The following is a 24,523-nucleotide window of genomic DNA, read 5'->3' as shown; positions in this document are numbered from 1 at the left end:
GTGAGACAGTGCGTGGTGTGAGGAGGAAGGAAGGAAGAGTGGAAGAGCATGAGAAGAGCTGCTCGCCGGTTGGATTTTGGACTGGGCTCCCGTTAATGGGCGGAAGCCGGTTTCCAGTGCTGCGTGAGCCCCGGGCGCCCTCAGCTCTGCATAGTTGTGCTTTGCCTCCTCCCTACACCGCTCGGGCTGCCTTTAGCCTGCACCCCTCCTCCTCCTCCCCAGCACCTGGACTTTTTCAGCGTGTTGAGCTCCCTCCTGGCTGCCTGGGGCTGGGGGGAGCGCAGAGCCGGAGCCCCCTGAGGCTCCCTGGCTGGCAGGGGGTGGTGGGGAGGGATGGAGGAACATTCCCTGCAGCTGGGAGGGGAGCAAGGGGTGCAGGAGCTGCCCCGGGTGATGGGCGTCCCCCTGGCCAATACAGCGGATGGCTAAAGGCTCTTGGGCCAGGTCAAATAACCTTGTTCTATGGCTCAGACTGGAGGGGAAAGGGGAAGGAGCTGGTTCCCGCCCTTTGGCTGGGAATGGGATGTCGCCCAGGTCAAGTGATGGTGAGCCACATTTGCAATGGTACCTGCAGAGCCGGGTTGCAGGGCTGCAGGGTCCATCTGTCCATCGGTCCATCCGCTGGGCTATGTGCGGCTGTGCCAGCAGGGTGGTGTACGGGTTTGTTCTCTGCAATCTCCTCTGGCCCACCGGGGGCTTTGGTGCTCTCCATCCCTGCGATAAACATTGGATGTGAAGAGCAATTATTATCCCTGGCATCCCCATGAGTATCCTGAGGGATTCCCATCCAACAGGCTAGGGTGGAACAGCCCAGGAGCAGCAGGTACTGGGTCAGAGGGGCAGAGGGGCTGCTGGAAGCCCATAGGGGGTGGGGGTTGGCAAGGTGATGCTGGAATGGATTCTAAGCGGGGGATTTCAGGTAGGGAGCTCCCACCCTGCAGCACTCCCTGTCCTGGAGGGATGCCAGTGCCCAGGGCAGCAGCAAAGGCTGGGGACACCTGGGGGCAAAATCCTGGGGGTCAAATCCTGGTGCTGGTCCTGGCTGTGCAGGAGCATATCCGGCAGCTAGTCCAAGCAGGAATGGGCTGGCCAAGAGCTGAGTCATCCCTCCAGCACGGAGGAGATCCCCCAGGGCCCCTCAGTTGCTGTTAAAAGGCAGTAGCAAGAGTGAGAGGCTGCGAAATGGCTCCATCGAGAGCTCAGCTTCTTAGGCGGCCTCAGCCTCCGAGGAAGCGGGGATGCTCAGCTCAGAGCACGAATTTCGCAGACATCTGGAGCCTGTGGCTTTGTTTCTCAATGGGTCCTTGGCCGTATTTCTCCTCTGCTTCAGAGATGAAGGCGGCGAGGGTGACCCCGCAGAGTGTGAGCTGCGGTGCTGGCCGCCCTCCAGCCAGCCCGGCCAGAGGAAACCGCAGCCCCGTTCTGTGCCGCCGCCAAAGCAAATAGAAACGGGGCGTTAAACAATGCCGGGCGCGAACTGGGGGAGATGTTGGCCGCCAGCATCGCCGCTGCGGATGGGCTTCTCGTCTCCAGGAGAGAGTTTCCACTGGCATCTGTGCCTCTTCTCCCCCATGCCCAGCCAAAACCCTCCCATCAGGCAGCCTGAAGGCTTCGTCCACCCTCCTCCTCCTCCTCTCCATCCCCTCTGGAGAGGCAGGGCCATCCTGCATGCCTCGACAGTGCTGGGGTCATGTCAGGGACTTGCTGGGTGCTGAGGGAGGTGGAAGGGATGAAGGGTGAAGAAGAGGAGATGACCAGCTTGCAGCAACCCTTTTGCTTCACCGTGGGCTTGCTGGAAGGATTTGGCTTAGTCATTCATCCCTTCCCTCACTGGTAGGCTGAGCCACTGCTGAAAATATCCTGGAAGGCTCCCAAGCAGCACAGAAGGCAAGAAAATGAGAAACACATGAAGGAAGGGAAAGGATGGGAATGGAAGGGAAGGGAAGGAGAGCGGGTGCTGGTGGGGCCCGGAGGAGTGAGGTTCGGGGTGGGCAGCCCTGGCCACCAACCTCCTTGTCCGGAGCGGGGACACGTCGTCACGGCCACCCCGACAGCGCCTTTGGGGAGGGGGCTGCATGCTGGGTGGGTGCTGGGGTGATGCTGATGCTCCACACCCAGGTCTGTCCCTCAGCAGTGGCCTCGGCGGGGCCGGGGACGTTGCCCTTCCCGTGGGTGCTTAAGGGCAAGCCTGTAGGAAATTGCTCACCCCGAGAAAATGTGTTCCTGGCAGCTCCACATCCTTCTGGCCTCTGGGAAGGGCTGACACCCTGACCTTTTGGCCAGCACATGAGAAGCCCAGCAGCACTCTGACCACTTGCCATGGGGCTTTCTCGGGGCTTTTAGCACTTTGCTTTTAGCACTCGCGTAGGCTCCGAAGGCACGAGGTTGGTGCGGCACTGCGGGCTGTGGCCATGGCCGGTGAGTCGGGATCTGCACAGCTTCTGTCGGCTGCTGCCATCTCGTGTTGCTCCATACATTGGTCCCCTACGGGGCTGGCCAATGACCTTGCCATGAGGCTATGGTGGGCTGGCATCTCTCTGCAGACGCTGGGTTGGTCTCCTCCTCACTCAGGGCTGAGAGTGCCGTGATTTGGGGCAAGGGGCCGGGGGGGACATGTGCTGGCCCCTTCCCTGCCCGCTGCCTGCTCCAGCCGGGGACAAAACCATGTGAACTGCAACCTGAGACCTGCTGAAGCCCTTGGAGAAATTCCTTTCCCATACAGTCACCCCGGTGGGCATGCAGAGCCCAGCAAAATAGACGTGGGATGGGAGGAAAACTCCCGAGTGCCCCTGGGCTTTGCCATCTGTCTGCAGAGCTGCAGCTCAGCTTCTTGGCAGGGGCTGCACTGGGTGCCCGTCACCCCTGGACGGTGATATCCCCCCACATACCCCAGCCCAGGAACATCCCTCCTGCCTTCCCCCAGCAGCCGGGGAAGGGGTTGAGATGCCGGGGGATACCTGGTGGAAGGGCTGCCAGTCCTGGGCAAGGAGGGTTGGGGTCCCATGTCACTGCTGAGCCCCCCTAACCCCCTTCTCCCCTCTGCTCAGGTCTCTCCCGCAGTGCCAGCCTTTCCGAGAAGGAGCTGAAGGAGGCGAAGGCACGGAGCCGGAGGATCGCGGCGCAGCTCACCACGGCACCCAGCCCCAGCTCCAAGGGTGTCTTGCTCTTCAACCGCCGCAAGCAGCGTGTTGATGGGCTCACCGGGGCCGGGCATGGCGGGGGGCTGCTGCTGAGCCCCGCGCCCCGGCCTCGGCAAGCAGCCATGGAGGAGGGCGAGGGGCAGGAGACGAAGCCAGAGCCAGGCACCTCGGGAGAGGAGCTGCGGGTGAACACCTCCCCATGCCGGGAGCCTGCCGAGGCGCAGCAGGTCCCCCTTAGCATCTATCTGAAGGAGAACATGGCATCAGCTGCCACCAACGGCGTGCAGGAGCAGGCGACTGGCGGGATGCAGAGCGGGGTGGGGGTGCTCAGGGATGCGGGAGCCCCTGCAGGGCCGAGGACAGTGGCTCTCACCCCACTGCAGAGCCCCGAGGAGGGGAAGAACGGCAAACTGCCCAGCGAGGTGCCCAGCAAGGTGCCCAGCGACATGCCCAACGATCCGGCAGGGACAGCCACAGGGAGAGCATCCCCGGCTGGCCAGAGGCAGAATGGGGTGCAGGGCCGGCAGTACTACGAGGTTCATCTCACTCTGGCCAAGCCCAAGCCTGTGAAGAACCGGACGGCCAGACCCTTTGGCATCCAGGCATCCCCCGCCAGCAGCCCACCCACGGAGGGAACCCCCGTCCCCAAGCTGCCCCCGCCACCCACCTATGCAGAGACCCTGAGCAGCCCCCCACCGCTCACCCGTGTCTGCTCACCCCCTGCCTACTCGGCCCTGTACCCACTCCGGGAGCAGAAGATGCTGCCAGGTCCCCCCCTGAGCTGTGGGGTGAGCGGACCAAACCCCCTGCCCAAAACAGGGATCTTGGAGGAGTCGGCTGCTCGGAGAGGCAGCAAAAAGTCCATGTTCACCTTTGTTGAGAAGCCAAAGCTGGGCCCCAACCCGGATCTGCTGGACCTGGTCCAGAGCGCAGACAGCAGGAAGAAGCAGAAGGAGCAGGGCGAGCCCAGTGCTGAGGACGAGCCCTTTGCACTCGGGGCTGAAGCCGCCAACTTTGTCCCCAACAGCACGCCCAGGGATGGGCAGCACCTCCCACCAGCTGACAATGCTCCGGCGTGGTCCTCCTGCCTCAAGTCTCCCACCATCCAGCCCAAGCCAAAGCCACAGCCCAGCCACAACCTCAGTGAAGCCAGAGGGAAGGGGGCCGAGCTCTTCGCCCGCCGGCAGTCCAGGATGGAGAAGTTCATCATCGAGGCTCCGTCCCAGCCTGAGCTGCTGCGGTCCCCATCACCCACCATGTCCCTGCCTCCCTCCTGGAAGTACGATGCCAATGCTTGCCTGTCACCCATGGTCTCCAGGCACCCTTCCAAGAGTCCTTCCAGGCCCTCCAAAACCCCCCCAGCCTCTCTGTACGGCAGCAACCTGATGGAGAATGAGGTCTCCCAGAAGGAGCTAGAGATCTCTAAGCACCAGCCCTACCAGCTCCAGTCTTCACTCTTCATCCTCTCCCCATCCAAGGGGCCGACGAGGTCCATGCCCTGCGAGATGCCTCCACCCAGACCCTCTCTTCCCAATGCCTACCCCTATCCCCAGCAAACCTCCTGCCCGACCTCTCCATTGCCTCCTTCCCCGGTCTGGCATCCCCCCACCATGCCCAGCGCTGGCCAGACCACCTCCAGCCCCTTCCCCAGCACTGCCGCTCTGCCCCTGACTCGCCCCGGAGCCGAGGTGCTGCTGGGCTCCCCGTGCCGCCCGCTGCCGCCTCGGGCCAAGGGGGGCTTCCAGGCGCCCCGACCCTCCTATTCCACCAGGAACGCTGGCATCGAGCCACAGGTGTGGAGACCTTCTTTTTACTACAAGTAGTGGTGGTGGAGAGAAAAACACAGGGGTTTGAATGTTTTCCCTCTGACGGCTGAGTCCTCCCTAACTGCTCACGGGTATGCCAACAGCCGAACCAGCCACCAAAAAAAAAGGGGAAAAAAGGAAAAAGAAGTAGCTGCGAGGCTGCAGTGCTGGGACGGGGGTGAGTCCCCAGTGTAATGGGTCCCAGCAGGAGTTGGGAGCGTAGAACCTGCGGGATCCCAAAGAGCCATTGACAGCCTGCTCGTCCCATGGGGCTGCTAGCACTTTCTCTCTTCTCTCATCTGGAAACTGTATGGAACATCATCACCTCTCTGGCTCCGTCCTTTCCTCGTCTCCTGCCTTTCCAGGTCTTGCAGCCGGCAGCTGCTGGCTCTGCCCTCTGTCCCGCCGGCTCCCATCAGCCTCCTACCCAAGCAGACCTGGAGGGGACACACCGCCTTTCCGCTGCACTGTGCCTGCTCCTGTCTCTTCTGCTGCTCCTTCGGGATCTGTCCTCATTTGCTTCAACACCACAGAGGAAAGCCATGTCCCCAGGGGAATGACAGAGCCCTGTGGTGCCAGGATGGGGGACACCATGGGGTCCCTGTCCCTCCCCAGGCTCGGTGCTGGGGCTGGGGACCGGCAGCGCTGTTTGGCACGTCTGGGAGCGAGGGATGTGCGGGACAGAGGAGGGCAGAGCTGCTGGGCGATGCTCAGACTCATGCTTGTGGCCCAGCTGTGCCTTTGCCTGTCCCTCACTCCCGCCACTCTTTCCCACAGTAATGAGTTGCCTTTTGACTGTGCTTTTGTTTCTCCTGCATTTTTCTCTTTTTTTTTTTCCTCTCTGAATACACTCTCTGCACTGTCAGACCTGGCTCTTCTCTTTCCTGGCGTCTGGGGAGCAGGTGACGGACCGCTGGGGTGGCTGAAGGCAGGTCTCCATGCATCACCTGGAGGGAGGCTTTAGGAAGCAGCAGGTAGCGAGAAGTCCTGGGTCATATTTTGGGCAAGGATGATTAATTGCAGGCTCAGCCTGCCCCAACCTCCTTGACTGGTGCAGGGGCAAGTGCATTTTTTGGGAGCCCTTGCAGGGGGTGCAATGCACAAGGCTGCATTGCCCCAGTTCCTGCAGGGCTGAGCCAGCAGGAGCTTCTCCTGACACCAGTCCTGCCCCTGTCCCTCTGCTCTGTCCTCTCTGTCCCCCTCGAGGGTGCCAGCGCTAACCTGCTCTCTGTCCCCCTCCAGGAAAGGCGGTCGTCCCTCCCTGCATCACCTACCTGGACGCCCCGGCTGTCGCGGCGCTTGGGCAGCCTGGACGGCTGGGCCAGCCCGGCCTCGGTGCCCGAGCTGGACGAGGGGCCCCCCATGTCCCCAGCGTGGAGCGAGAGGTCCCTGTCCCCGCTGCGGCAGGACGCTGACCCCCGGGCCAGCCGGCAGATGCAAGCGCGGCTCGCCAGGAACATCATCAACGCTGCCCGGAGGAAGAGCTCGTCTCCCAAAGCCGTGGGGCCGGAGGGCTCCCGGCCGTTCACCCCCATCCCCACCGGCCCCCCTAGTCTGCCCCAGTCCCCTCGGCTGGCGCGGCTGGAGAGCTCCAGAGCCCCGGCACTGCAAGCTGCCAGCAACATCCTGGGGAGCATGTGCAGCCCCTCGCCCACCCACAAATGCCCCCTGCAATCACCCCAGGCAGATGGCCCCCAGTTTTGTGCCTCCCCCGGGATGCCCCGAGCTGCTTGGGCAGAGAGTGGCCGGCTCCTGCTGCCACCCAGCGCGTCCTCCTGCCCTGTCCCCAGGCTGTCCCCCAGCCCCAAGAGCCCCCTGCCATCCCCCATGGCAGACGGGCGGTCCCTGGCCAAGCGCTGCACCTCCCGGTCCCCGACAGACTCGGACGTCTCGCTGGACTCCGAAGATTCGGGGGCCAAGAGCCCGGGCATCCACAGCTTCACTCTTTGTCCCCGCGGCTGGACCGGCAGCCTGCGCCTGAAGCCAGGGGGGCTGCCATCAGGGGCCCCCTGCACCTCCTAGACAAGCCAGCCCTGGCCATGGCCATCCCCCTCTCCGACCCCGCCAGCCTCGGCAATGCCACCCTCTGACCCCGTGCCAGGAACACCCCAACCCTCGGGGCTGCGGTCCCCAAAAACCAGCATCCCTGCTCCCTGCCTTGGCCCCTCGGCCTGCCGGGGGGGTCAGGTGCCTCCCACCTGCCCGCCATCCCGTGGCCCTGCTCTATTTTTACCACTCTAACCTTTTGGGGCAGGAGTGCCTGGTCAGCAGGCAGCGCAGGCAGCACGGGCAGCGGGGGTGAGCCAGCCCCTGGCACGGGTTCCTCCCTCCGCAGCGCCACGCCAAGTAGCAGGGACAGGCTCCGCAATCCCCTGCAAGTCCCCTGTCCCCAGAGCCAGGGTGTCACTGCAGCTGTGCTGTCCCAGGGTGGCACAGCCAGTGCCGCTGCCCGTGGGCTCATGGTGTCCCTGCCAGGGTGGGCAGCACCGAGTGGGTGCTGCAGTCAGGGCACCCTTTCCCAGCCTCTCCCAGCCTCCATATCTGGCTGGTTCCAACTGAAATCAGATTTTGGGGAGGAACAGTCAATTTTGTATTCCAGCCCCCAACCCCAAAGGTCTTCATTGCCTTCTTTTTTACTTTTGATTCCTTCTCAAAGAAATTCCCTCAAGTCCTTCCCCAGTGACCAAAAAGAGAGCCAAAGTTATTTATTGCCACATCAAGGGGACCATTTGCAGGTGCTCTCCCACTCTGCCTGGACAACGAGAGTGACAGACCCATCCCGTACCCTGTCACTGTCCCCATCCCCAGGCTCACCCCATCCCTGTCCCCACCCCTGTGGGATGGAAGGACATGGGTGACCAGCCATTGCTGTGGCAGCCTGGGCTGGCGGGAGGACATGGGGGACTGAGGTGCAGGGCAAAGGAAGCGCTAAATGTTGCAGAGGGTTTGACGGAGGTGTCAGTGCAGGAGGTGATGCTGAGAGTGTCTTGGGGACAGGCTGATGTCCCCACGGGGAGCTGCTCAGGGCAGCAGTGTCAGAGCGAAGCTTGAGAGATGACAGGGAGAGGAGGGAATCAGGGTGGACACAGTTCCGTGGCAGAGCCTGGGGAGAGCAGTGGATGCCAAGGGAGAGCAATGGGTCCCCAGAGCACTTGTCTCCAGCCATGGGGAGTAGGAGCAGTCGGGGCGCCAGGAGGTGCTACAGCAGTGACAGCAGCTCCCCCCACCAGAGGACACAGCCTTGGTGCTAGTAAGAGCAGCACTTAGACAGGTGGGTGTGCTTGGGCTGCTGGGGCTCTAGCACGTTCCCCTGTCACCCCTTCCTTTTCCCTGGGACACGCCGTGGCCACCAGCCCACCCCTGTCCCCCAGGGTCCCACCGCCCTGCAGCCTGCCCCTGCCAGGGCACAGCCCCCGCCTCGCTCACCAGCCACCACCACCCGCCTTTGCCACACAGTTGTGTACCCAACTCAGAAATAAACTGCCGTTATCCCACCCTGCCTGGCTCTCATCCGTCCTCGAGGTGGCCTGGTCACACGTGGTCACCTCTTGCTGCTGCTGCACAGCCACCATCCTGGTCCCAAAGAGTCAGCCCTGTTCTGCGGCGGGGTGGCAGCATCCTGGTCCCCAAGGGTCAGCCCTGCTCTGTGTCGGGGTGACAGCGTCCTGGTCCCCAAGGGTCAGCCCTGCTCCGTGTCAGGGTGACAGCGTCCTGGTCCCCAAGGGTCAGCCCTGCTCTGTGTCGGGGTGACAGCGTCCTGGTCCCCAAGGGTCAGCCCTGCTCTGTGTCGGGGTGACAGCGTCCTGGTCCCCAAGGGTCAGCTGTGCTCCACCCCCTTTCTCAGCCAGAAATAGCTGCTGTCCCACAGCCCGCCCTTGGCATCTGGTCTGGAGCCCAGCACGGGTCGGGGCGAGCGGCAGGGAGTCTGGGGGTGCCGTGGGGGGCCAAAAGGGGCCACCGAGCACTGGTACCCACAGCCTGGCTTTGGCCTCATCACCAGCACAGCAGGAGAACATCTTTGGTCCCCAGCATCTGGGTTGTCCCTGGCCAGGTAGGGGAGGTGGGATCCCACGCTGGGGTCAGTGGCTACAAGGTTGCATGGGGCTTGGGGACATTCTAGCCTTGCTGGTGGGGACATTGCCACCATGGGGGGCAGGGGTGGTCTCCCAGAGTGGGGTCAAGGGAAGGACGGGGCACAGGTCCCAGGTTTGTTGTGCAGATGGTTAATGCTGAACTCGGAGCTGGCAGGGAGTTGCGTGCCAGGCACCCGTGGCCCCAGGGGACCCCCTACTCTCCAGGGCTCTTAGGGGATGCTGCACAGCCCTAGCCCAAGCTGGGGGATGCCAGAGGCACCAAATGGGGCCGAGCCACCACCCCACTCCTCGCACTTGCAGAGTCGAATGCTCCAGCAGTACAGGAGGGTGCTGCTGTGGGGCGGCAGCCGGGGGGCTCAGACCAGGGCTGGTGTCCAGCTGCCTCCCCACGAAGGAGTGACCCAGCCCAGCTATCCCATGCCCCATATTGCCGCCGGCTGGGCTTGCTGGCTCCCCAGCAGGGTCAGTGCTCCTGCACCCTCGGGGCCAGAAGCTGAAAATAGCTCTGCTGAGGCAGAGGGGCTGGGGGGGCAGCCAGGGCCCCTGCTCGCCCGTAGGCTGCAGGCAGTGAGTGCCGCTCTAAGGGGGTTTAGGATATGAGGACACCAGCTCACTGCAGGCGAGGACAGAGCTGAGGACATTTCTGCACTAAAGAAAAGCAGAGAGGAAAGACAACAGGCAGGGGCTGAGCGGCAGCATCTGTGAACATTTCCCTACACTTGTTGAAGGGAAGGGAGAGCAGCGCAGGGATGATGCTGTCAGGAGGAGATGCTCAGGGATGGTCCTGTCGGGGGGGATGCTCAGGGGTGATGCTGGCCAGAGGAGATGTTCAGAAAGCTTGGCCTCTCCCCATGGCACACCTGGGGCTGGTGGGTCCCCATGCTTGGTGTCACCCTGGGACTGCCTCTCTCTTCCAGCCAGGCAGGATCCAAACCCCTCTAACAGAGCTGCCCCAGGAGCTCGGCAGCAAGTGATGACCATCATGAAACCGGGTCCTGAAGATGGTAAGGGGGAACGGGGGTGTCACCAGTCCCATGGCAGTGCTGTCCCCCCTGCCTAGGGGCTGGACCCAGCTCTGGTTGAAGCCACTGTCCCCACTCCTCACAGCCTCTGTCTGTGTGTGTTTGCTTGGTCCCCTGCTGCACTACAGCCCCAAGGGGCAGCAATTGCCTGTCAAAGGGTCCATGCACAGGGGCAGGAGAGGCTGTTCGAACTTTTGGAGCTGAGATAATCCCCTGACAATTCCCCACACCGAGGAAATGCAGGTCCCCAGCACAGCTCCCACCGCAGGTGCGTGGCTGAGCCACGTGACAGAGACCCTGGAAAGGGGACATGCTGTCCTTGTGCTGGGCATGGGGGTCCCCAGCGTTTCAGCAGGCTCAGCTGTGGCCTCCCCAGCACCCCAGCTGGACCTGGGCAAGAAGGTGAGCACGCCGCAGGATCTGATGATCGAGGAGCTCTCCCTGCGGAACAACCGCGGCTCCCGCCTCTTCCAGCAGCGCCAGAAGCGGATGCAACGCTTCGTCTTCGAGCATCCCAGCGGGTACAGGCAGGTGGGTCTGCAGCTCATCCCCCCGTCCCAGCGGGACAGCCCTTCCCTGGTGCTCGCTGCCTTTGCAGGGAAGTGGGTCTGGGAGGTCTCAGCAGGGTGGCCAGGCTGGGCATGGAGATGGGCGAGCATCAGGTTCAGCATCCACCAAAGAGCAAGGCTGCTGGTCCCCCTCTGCACCCACTAACCCCTCTCCTCACCTGCAGCTCCCAGGAGTGGGTGGCTCACACCACGCCAAGAAGGGTGGCACAGAGGGAACAGCAAATGAGTGGACGGTGAGTAGGTGGAGGAAGCTCCGAGGCACTTTCAACAGAATTCTGAGTCCTAAGTGGGACAGGGGGAGCTCCCTGTACCCACTGACTCCCCCCTCCACAGGCAGGGGAGGACGGTGGGCTCCAGAACTATCACTCCGAGATGCACGTGGCCGCATCGCCCCAGGGCGGCCCCCCTGAAGTGCCCAAGAAGACAGAGAAAGTCTTGCAGATGAGCAAAATCCTCAACCCCGACTCTCTTGCCCCAGGTAAAACCTACCTACACCCCAAAGCCTACACGGCTGTTACCTCAGTAATGCGAGGGCACTGCGAGCTGCTGCCTGTCAAGGGTCCTCCCTAAAACCCTCCCCTAGATTTTTTATATGTGTAAATATATATTTATGTTGTACGTATGTAATCCCACCCGCAGCAGCAGGTCCTCCATGGCTGTTCCCAGCCCCCCGTCCCCTGCTCGGGACATTGCCCCAGCCTGGCTGTGGCTGCCCACACCATCTCTCCCCCCACACAGGGTACTCAGGGCCCCTCAGAGAAGTCCCCCCAGAGAAGTTCAACGTCACCGCCATCCCCAAAGGCTACCGCTCCCCATGGCAGGAACTCCTCGGTGACAAGGACAACACTCTGCACAGCAAGAACCAGCCACCCGTGAGACCTTCTCCATGGGACTTCACGAGCTTCAACAGGTAATGCTCGCCGAGGAGCAGGCACTGCTGGCCTGTCCATCCCTTGGCCAAGCCCTTCAGCCTCAAGAAGCACCTACCATCCAGCCAGGGAAACGCAATGGTCCAGGCCCTCTTTATAGACCGCAGGGCTCAGGTTGCTCTTTTCCTGCTTGGGAGCTCCTCTGTGGCTCCTCTGCAAAGGTTTCTGCCTCTAGCAGTTTCCCAGATCTCATCTCAGCTCCACAACCAGGCTTGTGCAGCCTTACACAGCTTGGTCTTGCGGGGTAACCTCAGGGATGATGGCTGAAATTTGGGAGGACTCATTCTTAGACATGTGGTCCTGCAGAAGGAATCGCTGTTGTTCCCAGCCGGGCCCAGCTCTGGGCTGGGTGAGGAACTGCCCAGACACTGCCAGCTCTCTCTCCTCACTTCCTTAGGGTATCCAAGCAGCTGCTGGAAGTTGGGGGTATAAGGTTAATCCCCACCAGATTCCTTCCAAACACCTGCTTGAGGTTGAAGTCTCCAGGCTGGGGAGCTTCTGTCGGCCCAGCCTGGGCAGCTCTGTGCCCTGCGGCTGCTTCCAACAGAGCACGGCTGCTGTGTGTCCCCACACCCCCAAAGCACACTGGGGTCAAGGTCAGGACCACACAGCAGAGGGCACCAAGGAAAATCTCCACTCTGCAAAGCTGTTTGGTGGGGATTCAGGAGACAGAGATCTGGTGGTGGCAAAGTACCAGCAGCTCAAGGCAGAACAATGGGAACTGAACCTTTAAGCTGATCATCATCCCAGGGAATCTGCAAACCGAGGTCTTGGCTCTCCTCCTCACTGTAAGCCTCTTTCATGAGGATGAAAGCACAGTAGCCTTGGTAGCCTGGCCAAAGTCACCTTCCAGCAGGCAAGCCCCACTGGAGCTCCTTTCGAGGACACAGCATTGCTCCCCATCAGAGCAGCTGCCACTGTGCTGGGGCCCCGCAGATGGCAGCTTTCCGGAGCCCACACCATGGCTGGCTTTGAGGCAGGGGGGACACGGCTGCTGAAGGGGCTGCAGGAGACACAACTCCCCTGCATGGGAACGGTGTCCCGAAGGGCAGAGACCCGCCCAGCCACTGGAGATGATGCTGCCACCATCCCTTTGCTGCCCTCCTCTCCCTCAGCCCCTGGGGCTTTGCTCTGCAGCCTGGCGAGGTGCCCAGCAGGAGGCTGCTGTGCGCTCAGCCCCACTCGTGTTTCCCCTCCCACACCAGCGACAGCGAGACAGCACACTGGTCTGTACTGGAGCTGAGGGTGAGAGGGAGGAGGCAGTGGGGTTAACAGGAGGGACAAGAACGTGTGGGCAGCCGTGGGGAAGCCGAGGGGCTGCATTAGCCATTCAGGGTCTCCTTCCCAGTTGCTCAGCAATCGTGAGCTTTCCTGGAGCAGCAACATCCGAGGAGGTGCCGTAGGGGGAAAACAAGGAGCTGCTGCAGACACTTGGCTCTTTTCTTTCAACATTTAGCCATGCTCCTGCCTCAGTATTTATTTATGGACAGGGACGGAAGCAAGGGCATGTTTCTGAATAATGCTTTACCCCCATACCATTTCTCCCCTCTCACATGCTGCCTTTCTATTTAAAGTCTTGAACTGTTATTTAATACAGATGGATGCTAATTTAACACCAAGCCTCTTGCCACCTCCTCTAATTCTTCACTGAAGCAAGAAGATTCAGAGAGCCAATCTGCTTTTAACTGGGCTTTTCAAGATCTTCCAAGCTGTTGGCTCTAAAATCACTTCTCAGTTCATCGAATACCAGACTGCAAAAAAACAAGCTTTTTGGAACAAAGCAGCTAGCAAAAAGCCAGCAGTCTTGCCTGATGCTAGGTGAATCCAGCACAGCTCACACGGGTCACAGGGCAAGCTCGCTATCCCAACAGCAGCTGCATTAAAGCAGACCAATTTATTCTCAAGTTTAAACATTCAGGCTGTGATGCAAAGACCTTCAGCCACCTTGCTAAGGTGTGCTGCCTTAGGAGCAAAAACCAAGCTTTGAAAAAGATTGTCTTTTCCCAGAAGGGAGAAAGTTTCTGGAACAAACCTATCTCATTTACCTTTCCCCCACCTTATTTCTCCTCTGTTGCAAAACAGTGCCACGTTACTCATGTTCAAGCAGCACTTTCCAAAGCAAACATTCCCAGCTATGCCTCACTGATAACTCAGCCTCCATATGCTGCTCCAAAACCAACATTCTTGGCTTTCTGGGGGCTAGCACTCTCTTCCCCAGTTTCTTTCCATATTTCTCCAGACAGGGATGACAGCTCTTGCCCCCACACTGCTCCTGCTGTTAGTCATAGTTCAAGAGAAGCTATCCCAAAAGGCAGAAGTGGAGCCAGGGCCAAGAGAAAGACATTTGCCTACACATGTGCTAGAGTAATCAGGAGGCAGCACCACCCTCTGCAGAACAAATCAGCTGCGTACGAGTCACTTGCTAAAGATCAGGGGGTTTGTCACCATCACCCACTCTCTTACTCTAGCCCCTTCCATGCACAAAACATCTCTGCTGCTGTTGGTGGAGCCCACTGAGAGAGACTATGGCAAAGGTAAGAAGATGCTTCCTCCCTCCCCTGCATGGTCACTGAGGCTCAGGCACCAAAACCTTCTCTCCAGGGCTGCCAAAGCTGGAGTTGCAGGTGGCTCTGTACAGGAGAAGCACCTCACTGGGGTGGCAGAAGATCTAATGGCCTCTGGGGAGGAAGAGGAGGGTTGTCATTTGCTACAAGCATTACTAGGTTGCTGCCGGGCTCATAGTACATCCAGACCTGCTTTTTCCATCACTTTTATGACACACACAACCTCTCCTCCTGACATACCAAGTCTGTTTTTTCTTGCACTGCAGGACTCCCACCCCATTTGACAAGGCACTGGTCGGTGACCTGTCCTCTGTGCCCACCATGGATTTGGAGCACTTGAGTGTTCTGGAGGTGATTTCCCACAGACCCAACTTCAACAGAACCCCGCAAGGTTGGGTGCGGATCCTACCGGAGAGCGACGAGCTGTAGCGTGCGCTCCCTTCCTCATCGCCACGGATGCTTTTCTCGCTAGACTCAAACGTACTTCGCACAGCAGGGGAGAGAGAAGTGAGTATTCTTTGTGAAAGCTAAGCACATGGTCTCGGTTGTCATCCTCTTCAATGGGATCTGGACAAGCTCAAGTCTGGGACCATGTTGAATTCCCCCCATACCAGCCATTGTCACAAGGGTATTTAGTGCTGAGCTGAGCAGCCAAGTTCTCATCAGTAGTGTGAGCAGATCCCTGTAAGCTCCTGTACAAAACACCCCACACATCCCTCTTTCGTGGCCTCGCAGAAGATGGCAGGACCGCTTGCTGCAACACAGCGAGCTGTCTCACTGCTTGTTCAGTGACACACAAGACTCGCTCTGACAGCTGGTGCCTTTGCAGAGAAATTCCATCTTCAGGACACCTGTCATTCTGGTCACGATGGCCAGAGGAGGCGATAATTGAAGAGCAGCAGCAAAACAAGTTACCAGAGGCATTGGCATGTTCAAAGCATTCACCTTGGACTTGGCTGGACAAGAACAATGAGGAACTGGGAATCTGCCTGTTTACCAACACAGCACAACCAGGAGATATGGGAAAGAAACACTGGGAGCTGGAAACTTGTGTCCCCTTCTCCACAAGCTACTGGCCGGCACTTGGCAGCTGATATTTTCCCCTTCCTACTGCTATTTGCGTGCCTTGCTTAAACACCCAAGCCCTTCGATTGACTCACACCAGATTTGCTTCGTGTAGTCGGTCAATAAAGATCAGGCCCTACCTGGACCAGCTGCTCTGCAAAATTGCACCAGTCTGGAGGTACCATCAGGTATTCTGGCAACTGCAGCATCAGTGGGAAGGAAAAGCAGCGCAGCTGTGACACCAGAGCAAGCACGGGCTTCTCCGTGAAGGCAAAAATACACAGCAAGGATTCAACTACAGAAACATTCTCAGCAGTGACACACAGCGAACACCAGGCTATGGGAGAGTCCTCAGAACACCTGGAAAACCCCGCTAAGCGCTAACAAAAATCTCTAACTTCAGACAGGCTTTCTACACTTACTTTTGTCAGGTTCTTGCTGTTACCCTTATTGAATCTTGCCAGAGCATTAGGATAAAAGTTTCTTATTCCACCACTGTTTAAACCAGGCAAGTAAATGTTGTGGTACAGACGCAGTTAACGGCTGCCTCGCTTGTGAAGTGCATTTGTAACGCTGTGCAGAACGAATCCCACACAGGGATTCTGTGGCCACAACGCAACATTCAGGCAGGAAACTTTCTTCGCTCTGTTCTTCCCACAGAAGCCGGAGGCATCAAGCAAATGGAAAGAAAAACGGTCTGTTCCTTATACATTAAGTATTTATGATGCTCAATTGCTGTCCTGTTCCAAACCCATCTTTCTCCCCTTTGTCCATTAGCTGAAGAACTCGTGTATCCCTGGGGACCTGGCTGGAAATAATAAATAAATGGCGATAATGCGAAGCCTGCTTGTGTTTGAGATCTGAGCGCAGAGCACCCGTGGGCCCCGACCGCGGACTCAGGGCCAGAGCAGTGACAAACACCACAGCCCCACCAACCATCCACCCGCAGCCTCTGCCCCTCCTCCAACACTGCCCTGGGATGGCTCTTACCTGACAAAAACTAAACCACCTGCACCCAAAACCCCGCTTTCTCCAGAGAAAGCCGGCCTGCCTGCCAGCCGTGCCGCTGGTGCCACCTCCAACAGCCGGGCAGCTTCAGTGGGACCCGCTGGCATCGCACAGGACAGCACATAAAACCAAAAGTGGAGCTGCTGTCCTTGCGCACTCTGCACTTTGGCTTTGGCAGCAGCCAAATAAAATCAGACAAAGCCCTCAAACACTGTGCTCCAGGAGGCACGGTCTAAGCAAAGTGTTGAAAAATTCAAATATTTTAATGTATGTTTTTTTAAAACAAGCAAACGAAGCTTCGGAACAGGTCCAATCACGTTCTGCTTTACAGAAAGGAGTCTACAGATCCAAGATATGAAAGCAGCTGACATAACAGATAAACTTAAAATCCTCCAGTCACGTGCACACACATCTTACTCAATGGCAGGCTCCATGCAGGACACAGTCGCTCTTGGACAAACACTAGAGTTGGAGCACAGGGAAAAAAAATGTTTCATATCTTACCAAAGTAGGACAGAATGAGATCCATCTCACAGTTAAAGAGACTGTATCCACTGGCCTCAAAAGCCCCAGACATGCTCCAAATATCCCCAGGACAAGCTTTTGCACCTGCACTGTGTCCTCCCCCCCGCAGCTGTCAGCACTGCAGGCTGTGGGGGCCACTGGGGGGACTGTCACCAGTCCCGAACTGGCAACTTCTGAAACCAGGCAACCGCCAAAACCAGGCAACCGCCAAAACCACGCAACCGCCAACCTGCAGCTCCATGTCACATCCACGCCCCCCAGGGGCTGCTTGCATGACCCAAGGCTGATCTGGCTCAGGATGGGCAAGATTAGAAATGAAGCATCAAAAAAGGTTTTGGTTTTCGGTTTTTAAGCAGAAAGACAGGAAAAGGGAGGAAGGAAAATTCTGTGGCAATAGAAAGGCAAAGCCATGGGTCTGGCACCTCTGATAAGCTTGCTTTTCAGCTCTTATTGAGTCCTGGTTTAATACCTCATTAAAATAATAAGTCGTTACCTGACACAGAAAGAGCCTCTGGTTACATTTGAACAGTTCATAGTGTTCAGACTGAGGATATCAAATGGGCTTGGAAAGGGTTTGCTTTTGTTTTTCCAGAAGTTTATTTCAAAAGTGTGCCAAGGGGATACATGGCTAGCACTGTAATTCTGGTACACCTGATCCACAGAACCCCGACAGCCCTTCTCCGTCTGCCCCCCGCCCCCCCACCCCCCTGCACTAAATGAAAGACCTGGGATGTATCAACCATCCCAGCAGCCAGTGGAGACACGGAGCTCAGCTCGCCCAGTGTCTTCAAGCGGGGAAATAAGGCTTCGCTAGCTCACCCACAGCTCAACAAATGGTGCTACCATGGTAACTATAAAATAACATTTACTGAAAAGACGAGGGCAGCAGGACGTGCTAGGGGCTGCTGTGCTTCCCCGCGTGGGCACCCATCCTCTGGGGATCCTGGGATGGGTAGTGGATGGGGCCTGGGGCTCTCATGAATGGAGGTGGAGGCCCCATAGCGTGGAACATGTGTGGTCCGAAACCTGTGGAAATAAAGTCAGCAGCTTCAGAACAAGCAATGCAGATGTAAAAGTACCAACAGAAAACAGCTGGTTTACAGCTGTGCCTTAGAAAGGTGCACACCTCCCATGATTCCTCAAATCCCCCAACTCTTTCCCCTCTTCTCAGTATAACTGGGGGGCAATCCTCGCCCAACACACACCCATCCTCACAGATAAAAGCTGGGGGGGGAGGGACTGGACAGGTGTCTGTAACTGACTTAAATGCTTTCTACTCAAATGTGGAGCAAAGCAAACGCATCCACAGGTCTGCTGTCCCACAGAAAAAGGGGTCTCTGGATAGATGTACACAGCCAAACACAGGCTGGCGCTCAAAGAGCTGCAGAATCACCCTTTGAAGTTCGGGTTCATGTGGCATTTATACAGCAAGCAAAAGCAGCAAGTAGGTCTCAGCAACCAGTGACAGAGATCTCTGACACGCCTGAGAACTTGCAAGTGAATACGTACCACGAGAGGCAGCTCAGTGTAATTAAACTGTGCTGACAGCTCATTTTAGCTCATCAGTTCACATTGTATGATCAGGGATGAGGAAAATCAACCCAGGGCATGTGTCAGTGCTCCAGTGCAGCCGAGTGAGGAGGACTAGATCATCTAACGCCACATCAGACACCCCCGCTTGAAGGGGAAACACAAGTACCTGGAGGTGGTGGCGGAGCGATGCCAGGAGGAGGCGGCAAAGCGATGTTAACCACGGCTGGAGGGCCGCTTGGAGGTAGGTTGAAGTAATTTGCAGAAGCCTCCTCTTCTGCAGCTGGAGGAGGGGGGAGAGCTGCGGGAAAAGTACACAGTGGTTATGGAAAGTCTTTCAGTCAAGATATGCAAAGGTATCTGCCTTCAGAGAGGAGGCACAGTCAGTTCCTTCACAAAGACAAACTGCTGCTACTATTGCATGTATGAACCGGAGAGAGAAGCAGGACCACCCTGAAACTCCAGAAGTCACTTCACTCAAAATCGGCTTTGCTTTTTCCACCATACAACACTCAGTGGATTAGGAAAACATTAACCAAGCTTTGAAAAGCGTGGGTCAGCAGTATCTCAGACCTAAGTAACTTTAATTCAGCTTTAACTTTTCACTCATCGCATAAAGAACTCTCTTTTCATCAAGAATTTGCTTCTAGACAAAGCTCACCTCCCATCCCAGCTGGATCTGCTGCAAACCTGCAGTACGTAACTGCTCTGGGCTCACCAGTGCCTCTTCTGTCCTGATATTCATTACGGCTCTCGGGGGTTTAACACCAGCCTTGCTCGTGGAAGCAGGTCAGCATCAGGTATTTCAGAGAGAAAAATACCTCCCTTACCTCCAGGAAGCCCTGGAACTGGCTCCAGCTTTATCCCAGATTCTGTAGTACCTTCCTTGTCCTTTTCTTTTCCTCTTGCTGCCTGGGACCTATAAAACAGAAGTTCAAGAACAGGAATGAGAAAAAACAGGATAAGCAAAGATTCACACCACAATAGTTTCACATTTTCTCATCCAGATCCAATGCTTCATGCCAAAGGTGAAAAATTCACAAACATCAGAGACAGCAGGTACAAAGTGTGCAAATGGCACTTGCAGGAAACGGCTTAGAAGAAAACCTTCAGAAACTCATGCATAACGCTGAACCAGGATACCCCTTACACAATTTGTGTAATCTCCAACTCAGACCCTGCTGCTGGAAGAAAATCAAACTGTAAAAGGACCCCCGCTGTTTACCAACTCGGTATCTGCTCCAACTTAACATCCACTCCTGCCCATCAAGGCTGCATAAACTGAGTGAAGAACCTTGTGACAGCATCCTCAAGGCTTCCTCCCCCCACACTCACCTTCCCCATTTGACATTCAGCCTGCGACCGTTGACGATGAGTTTGTTGAAGGATTTCTCAGCAGCCACCTCCGCAGCCTGCCGGGTGGCAAACTGGATGAACGCGCACTGCTGCCTCTGCACCACAGTTATCGTCCGAATCTCCCCAAACTGGTAGAAGTGATTTCTGTGGGGAGGGAAAAAATTATTATGAAACCCCACTCCTCCAAGCCACAAGGTACAAAGCAGAGCAGGAGACCTCATTGTGTGCTGAAATACACACGCTTAGATCCTTTCATTTCTCCATCTTAAGTTCAGACTAACCATTAAAAATTAAGTCCCTTGCCCCTCTGTGCAATTACAGAGCAATAAAAACTCTGCAGCCACTTTTCCCAGCAGCTAGCTAGAGAGAAACTATGGGATTTTCTTGTAAGAAGTATTTGAAATGTGCCTGTTCATCTGTTCTCCTACAAGCTGGCATCACTCGGCACTTGGCCCATCAACTAGTTTCCCATTAAGGAGAACAAAAAAATATTTATTTTCTTTCCTTGCAACAGAGATTTCCTCCCTTTAAGATGAGCAGTAATCAAGGCATCAAATAAAAAGGCAAGGGCAACACAAATTCACCAACACACCTGAGATCTGATTCAGAGATAGTATCTCCAAGCCCTCCAACATAGAGGGTAGTAATAGTCTTGTCATCAGGGGGGTCTAGACGAGGCATGGTTGATGCTCGTTTCAGAAGTTTATCAGCCACAGGATCATTAATTCCGTAGTAACGATCTTTGATGTTCTGATCAGCCAGAGGATCGTCTGGATCTGTAGGCTTTTCATGCCTAAGATTCAGAAAACAGAGCGTTTCATAACACCAGTCACAGCCGCATCGGGTTAAATAAATGCTGCCTCCCCCTCTAAAGGCCTCTGCTCGCTTCTATGCTTAACCCTCTTCAGATAAACACACTAAAATGGAAAAAAAAAAAAGCCTGGAGAACTTCAACTGCAGCCAGGACTGCCTTGAGCTCTGAATGAATGGCACTTCTGACAGCTCAGCGCTCAGCACTACAAAACACAAGAGCTGGATTTCAAATGGCCTCTTGTTCAAACACAAAGATCTCTGATTGAGGGGACTGACGCCATGAAAGGAAAAAATGAACTATGCAGAAGAGTTGCAGTCACTGCTTTGGCAAAACACTGCAGGACCAGGCAGCTAACTCCTCACAAAACAACTTGCCACAACAAAGACTCGTTCACTGGCACCGCGTGCCAACCGACTGACCCCGCTCCTGGTGTTACAGCTCCTGTCTGCTGCAGCATTTGCTGCTCCTTGAACACCCCAGGGAGCTGTGTCTGACCACGGGAAACAGATTAACTGTTTAAGCTGTGTCTGTACCTGTAGGGACACTCTTCTCCTCTCTTGCATTCTCCCTTTACCCAGAAGGAACAGATGTGAGGACGGTTACGTTTATAGTAAGGAGTGGTCCGAGCCAGCTTCAGCAGCATGTCGCTGGTAGAAGTAGCTTTTCCTAGTGCACCAACTGGTCTAGTGCCGTCAGAATTAGATATCTGAACAGTAGTTAAAACATAAATAATTATGTATATATCACCATTAAAAACTAATGCACAGAATAAGAGCAAGCGATTTAAGATAAGCCAGATCATTCCTCCCCTTTACACATCCACAGAGAGTGTGATTACAACTAGACTTTCTTACCTCTCGTTCCATGTTCTGGGTGTAATACTCTTTATTAACGTCAGACTTGGGCATTTCGTCCTTGAGGGAGAGTCCTGCATCCCGGACTTGAATAGGCAAACCTAGAATCAAATAAACAAACAAAACACCAACAAATCCATATTACACCTGTGCATTTGAAGACATTTCACCAACTTTCATTTCAGAGGCAAGCAGAGCAGATGCTCCTCTTTGCATTTTTTGGTACACACCATATTCCAGGTCAAGCAGGCAGGTCTGACAGACATTCTTCAGCTTGCTGCATGTCTGGCATACTTCTGTTTTCTTGAAACGCATACGAACACCAGGGCACCAGCGAAATACTGTGAAAGGCCTGGCACAAATCTGAAAGACAGAAAGTCGACACTTGTACCACTGTCACACAGCAGGGAAGTTACCGTGCTGGCTCTTGCACAGAAACTCAAAGTCCAAATACATCTAATATCTTTAAACTGTAAATACAACTTCATCCTTGTGCTAAGATTCACATCTCAAGAAATGTTTGTTTCTATTTGGTGCCTTTGACAGGAGAAAATTTTAGAAAGTTTTTTTCTTGTTGTTGTTATTTATTTATTTATTATAATAACTCAAAGCAGATCTAGTCAACAGAAAAATAAATTCTCCTTCATTCCAGGCCATGTCAGTACAGAGCTATTAAATTACCAATTACAAGTAAATTGGTCACCAGTGTGGCAGCAAGTCCAGTGAGAGGTTACGAGACTTTTAGTCCAGAAGCAGAGCACTGCTGGAATGATGCATCTGCTGCAGGTACCGTTTGAGGAGGAGAAGGAAGATTTCAGAACCTGCCTTCTCCCTCCCTCAGATGGCAACTTATAAAAGGGGCAAAAAACTCCTTTAATTTAACACTAAATATTTCTCGCTCTTTCAGAAATAAACATGGCTTATTTCTTAGCCAGCTAACACACAAACCACTGTGTAGCTGTGAACAACATATTCATAGCAAAACCTAAACTCCAGTTATTTATGCACCACTTATGGGTAAAAATAAACTTGCAAGAGAAAATATGAAATCATTTAAAATGCTGAAATACCTTCAAGTATAGTACAACATTCACAAAACCTAAGTCAAATATACATGAGCAAATCTTAAGTCTGTCTGAACAGCCTTCAGTCATTTTAAGACCAACCGACTGTCTAACAAAGCACACAGTAGACTAACCTAAAATATTTATGTAACTACATACATTTTTAAGTTGTAAACCCAGATAAGCACTTTTCTGAAGCAAACATTTTTTTAACATTAAAATTTATTATTCCTAGATGCATGCCAATTGAGATGTTCTTTCTTCAAAAGTCAGCAAACACACCTTGCATTCTTTTCCGTATTTTTCTTTGGTCTGAAATATAATAAAAACAACAAAAGAAAATATGAAACATCATTACTTCAACATAAAACATGAAACATATAATTGATGTTATAGCATAGGGGTTTTTTCATAATTACACTGCATTTAGACTCACCCACCCCTATGTTTTGGATTTACACCTTGGCAGGTCAACAGGACAAAAAATCCTAAAAAGCTTTCAATCCACCTTTGGTTTAGAAACTTTAACTAAAAGCACAGTATAAGTCTCATCTCAGGTACAAATGAAAGGTGAGGATGAAATGGAATATTAATAGCTATTTTTAAGCAAAGATATGTTACATGAAGTGCATGAAACAAGCAGTTTTTGAAACATCACCTATACTGGCAGCAGGATTACATTTCACAAAAATGTCATAGTCTTTCTCAGCAAACTTGGTGGAATGGAAATGTGAAGGGAAGATAATCCCAGTGTCGGTCATACACAAATGGACTGAGCACAGAGAAGAGCAACAGAAGAAGAGACCGACGCCTGCGCGAAGGACACCAAGGTGAACACACAGGGATTTAAACTACCATCAGGCAACCTTCATAAGGCAGTTCTAACTTATTTTTACAAGCGCATATTCTTCACTTTTCAGAAATTGCACTATTAAATATTTCAACAGCTTAATGTTCTCCATATCACATGATTTACCAGAACCGATGCTGTGTTTTCTAGTATTTCCTGCACTCCAGACATTGGACTGTATCATCTCACTTTCCTTTTTGACTCATTTAGTCTTAAATCACACATCTAACACCATGACATCGCATACCAACAATGGCCAGGAGCAAATAATGGTGTGCAGAACCAATTATGAGTGCAGGTGCACCTCAGCATCTCTTGCTGTAGTCAGGCATGTTTTAGTCCCCAAAATACAGCAGTTCTAGGGCTGACACAGAGGAAAGGACTGTATGGTTGAACAGGCACGTACCATTCGGATATATGGGTTTTCTCCAAGGCATGTCTGACACAGGATGGGGAAGTCCTGGAATGAGCAAGAAGAAAGAAAAGACAGGGATTTGCAACAAACTCTCTCATCATAACAACATTCAAATCACACTGAACTGAGCTAGACTAATCAGACCGCTTAAAAAACATAAAAAGACTCATTCAAAACGAGCCCCTGGGAGAGCTACCAGCCATGACCCAAGACGCATATTATGAAAGACCCACGACCTGCCAGCTATTCCAGTCTGAAGGAATATTGAGACAAACAAACCAACCAAAAGCATCCTCTGGAGACATCAGCTGTCCAGTGACCTGACTGCAGCAGCAGACACCGCCCCCAGCGTCCCCCGGCAGCTATTGTCTGCACTGTGCCCACCCAGGAGAGGCCTCAGCACTACAGAACGTGGCCCGACGGGCCCAGATCAACCCCCGCAGCTGCCGTAAGGCCTCCCCAGCTCCCGGACACCCCGAGCCCCGGCGGAGAGCGGGGAGAACAGGGCAGGGCGCTCCGTCCTCCGGTCCCGGGGAGCCGCGGCAGCCCCTTCTCGGATCGCCCCTCGCTGCCCGCCCGGCCCCGAGCGCCGCCTCGGCCGCGGCCTCACGGCCTTGTCCGGCCGCCCACCCCGACACCCTCCCGGCAGCGGGAGGCCCCAAGGCCTGGCCCGGCCTCTCCCCCGGGCTCACCGCGTCCTCCCAGTTCTGCCGGTTGTAGGTGTTGGAGCCCAGCGATGTGGACATGGCGGCGGGGCCGCTCCGCTCGGCCACCGGAACCCCCGCACCGCTCCGCCCGGCAGGCGGCGGGAGACGGAAGTGACGCCACTTCCGTCAGCGAGGCAAGGGGGTGAGGTCACAGCGCGCCGTGCGGGTGGAGGGCGCTCTAGGCACAGAGAACCATAGAGCTCAGTGAAAGG

At 55.3% G+C, this 24,523-nt stretch overlaps 3 protein-coding genes across 5 annotated transcripts; 2 read left to right on the top strand and 1 right to left on the bottom strand.

Moving 5' to 3' along the window:
• Nucleotides 1-935: 935 nt before the first annotated feature.
• SYNPO (synaptopodin) lies at nucleotides 936-8,433 on the top strand. Its single transcript, XM_082063330.1, has 3 exons — nucleotides 936-2,418; nucleotides 3,048-4,933; nucleotides 6,188-8,433. Exons 1-3 carry the CDS (start codon nucleotides 2,412-2,414, stop codon nucleotides 6,965-6,967), a joined length of 2,673 nt encoding a protein of 890 aa, XP_081919456.1. The 5' UTR covers nucleotides 936-2,411; the 3' UTR covers nucleotides 6,968-8,433.
• A 398-nt stretch (nucleotides 8,434-8,831) lies between these two features.
• On the top strand, nucleotides 8,832-16,029 carry MYOZ3 (myozenin 3). 3 transcript variants are annotated; one of them, XR_014185242.1, is made up of 8 exons: nucleotides 8,862-8,996; nucleotides 9,957-10,043; nucleotides 10,438-10,592; nucleotides 10,795-10,863; nucleotides 10,964-11,108; nucleotides 11,369-11,540; nucleotides 14,390-14,630; nucleotides 14,953-16,029. XR_014185242.1 is itself a non-coding variant. In XM_082063666.1 (7 exons), the coding sequence occupies exons 2-7, from the start codon at nucleotides 10,013-10,015 to the stop codon at nucleotides 14,550-14,552; spliced, it is 735 nt and encodes a 244-aa protein (XP_081919792.1). In that variant the 5' UTR covers nucleotides 8,832-8,996; nucleotides 9,961-10,012; the 3' UTR covers nucleotides 14,553-16,029. The 3 variants fall into 3 exon arrangements, 2 of the variants coding, with proteins under 2 accessions (XP_081919792.1, XP_081919791.1); XM_082063666.1 differs by having other exon boundaries at nucleotides 8,832-8,996; nucleotides 9,961-10,043; nucleotides 14,390-16,029; XM_082063665.1 differs by having other exon boundaries at nucleotides 14,390-16,029.
• A 1,539-nt stretch (nucleotides 16,030-17,568) lies between these two features.
• RBM22 (RNA binding motif protein 22) lies at nucleotides 17,569-24,417 on the bottom strand. Its single transcript, XM_082063288.1, has 11 exons — nucleotides 24,297-24,417; nucleotides 23,596-23,649; nucleotides 22,622-22,651; nucleotides 21,506-21,638; nucleotides 21,276-21,376; nucleotides 20,955-21,127; nucleotides 20,200-20,400; nucleotides 19,587-19,751; nucleotides 19,082-19,170; nucleotides 18,421-18,552; nucleotides 17,569-17,747 (listed from the first exon to the last, which is right to left on the bottom strand). The coding sequence occupies exons 1-11, from the start codon at nucleotides 24,348-24,350 to the stop codon at nucleotides 17,617-17,619; spliced, it is 1,263 nt and encodes a 420-aa protein (XP_081919414.1). The 5' UTR covers nucleotides 24,351-24,417; the 3' UTR covers nucleotides 17,569-17,616.
• Nucleotides 24,418-24,523: the final 106 nt, after the last annotated feature.

This window comes from Streptopelia decaocto (assembly GCF_964273445.1).
Source record: "Streptopelia decaocto genome assembly, chromosome: 12".
Taxonomy (NCBI): Eukaryota; Metazoa; Chordata; class Aves; order Columbiformes; family Columbidae; genus Streptopelia; species Streptopelia decaocto.
Note: the sequence above shows the minus strand (reverse complement) of the source record. Positions and strands in the feature narration are given on the sequence as shown.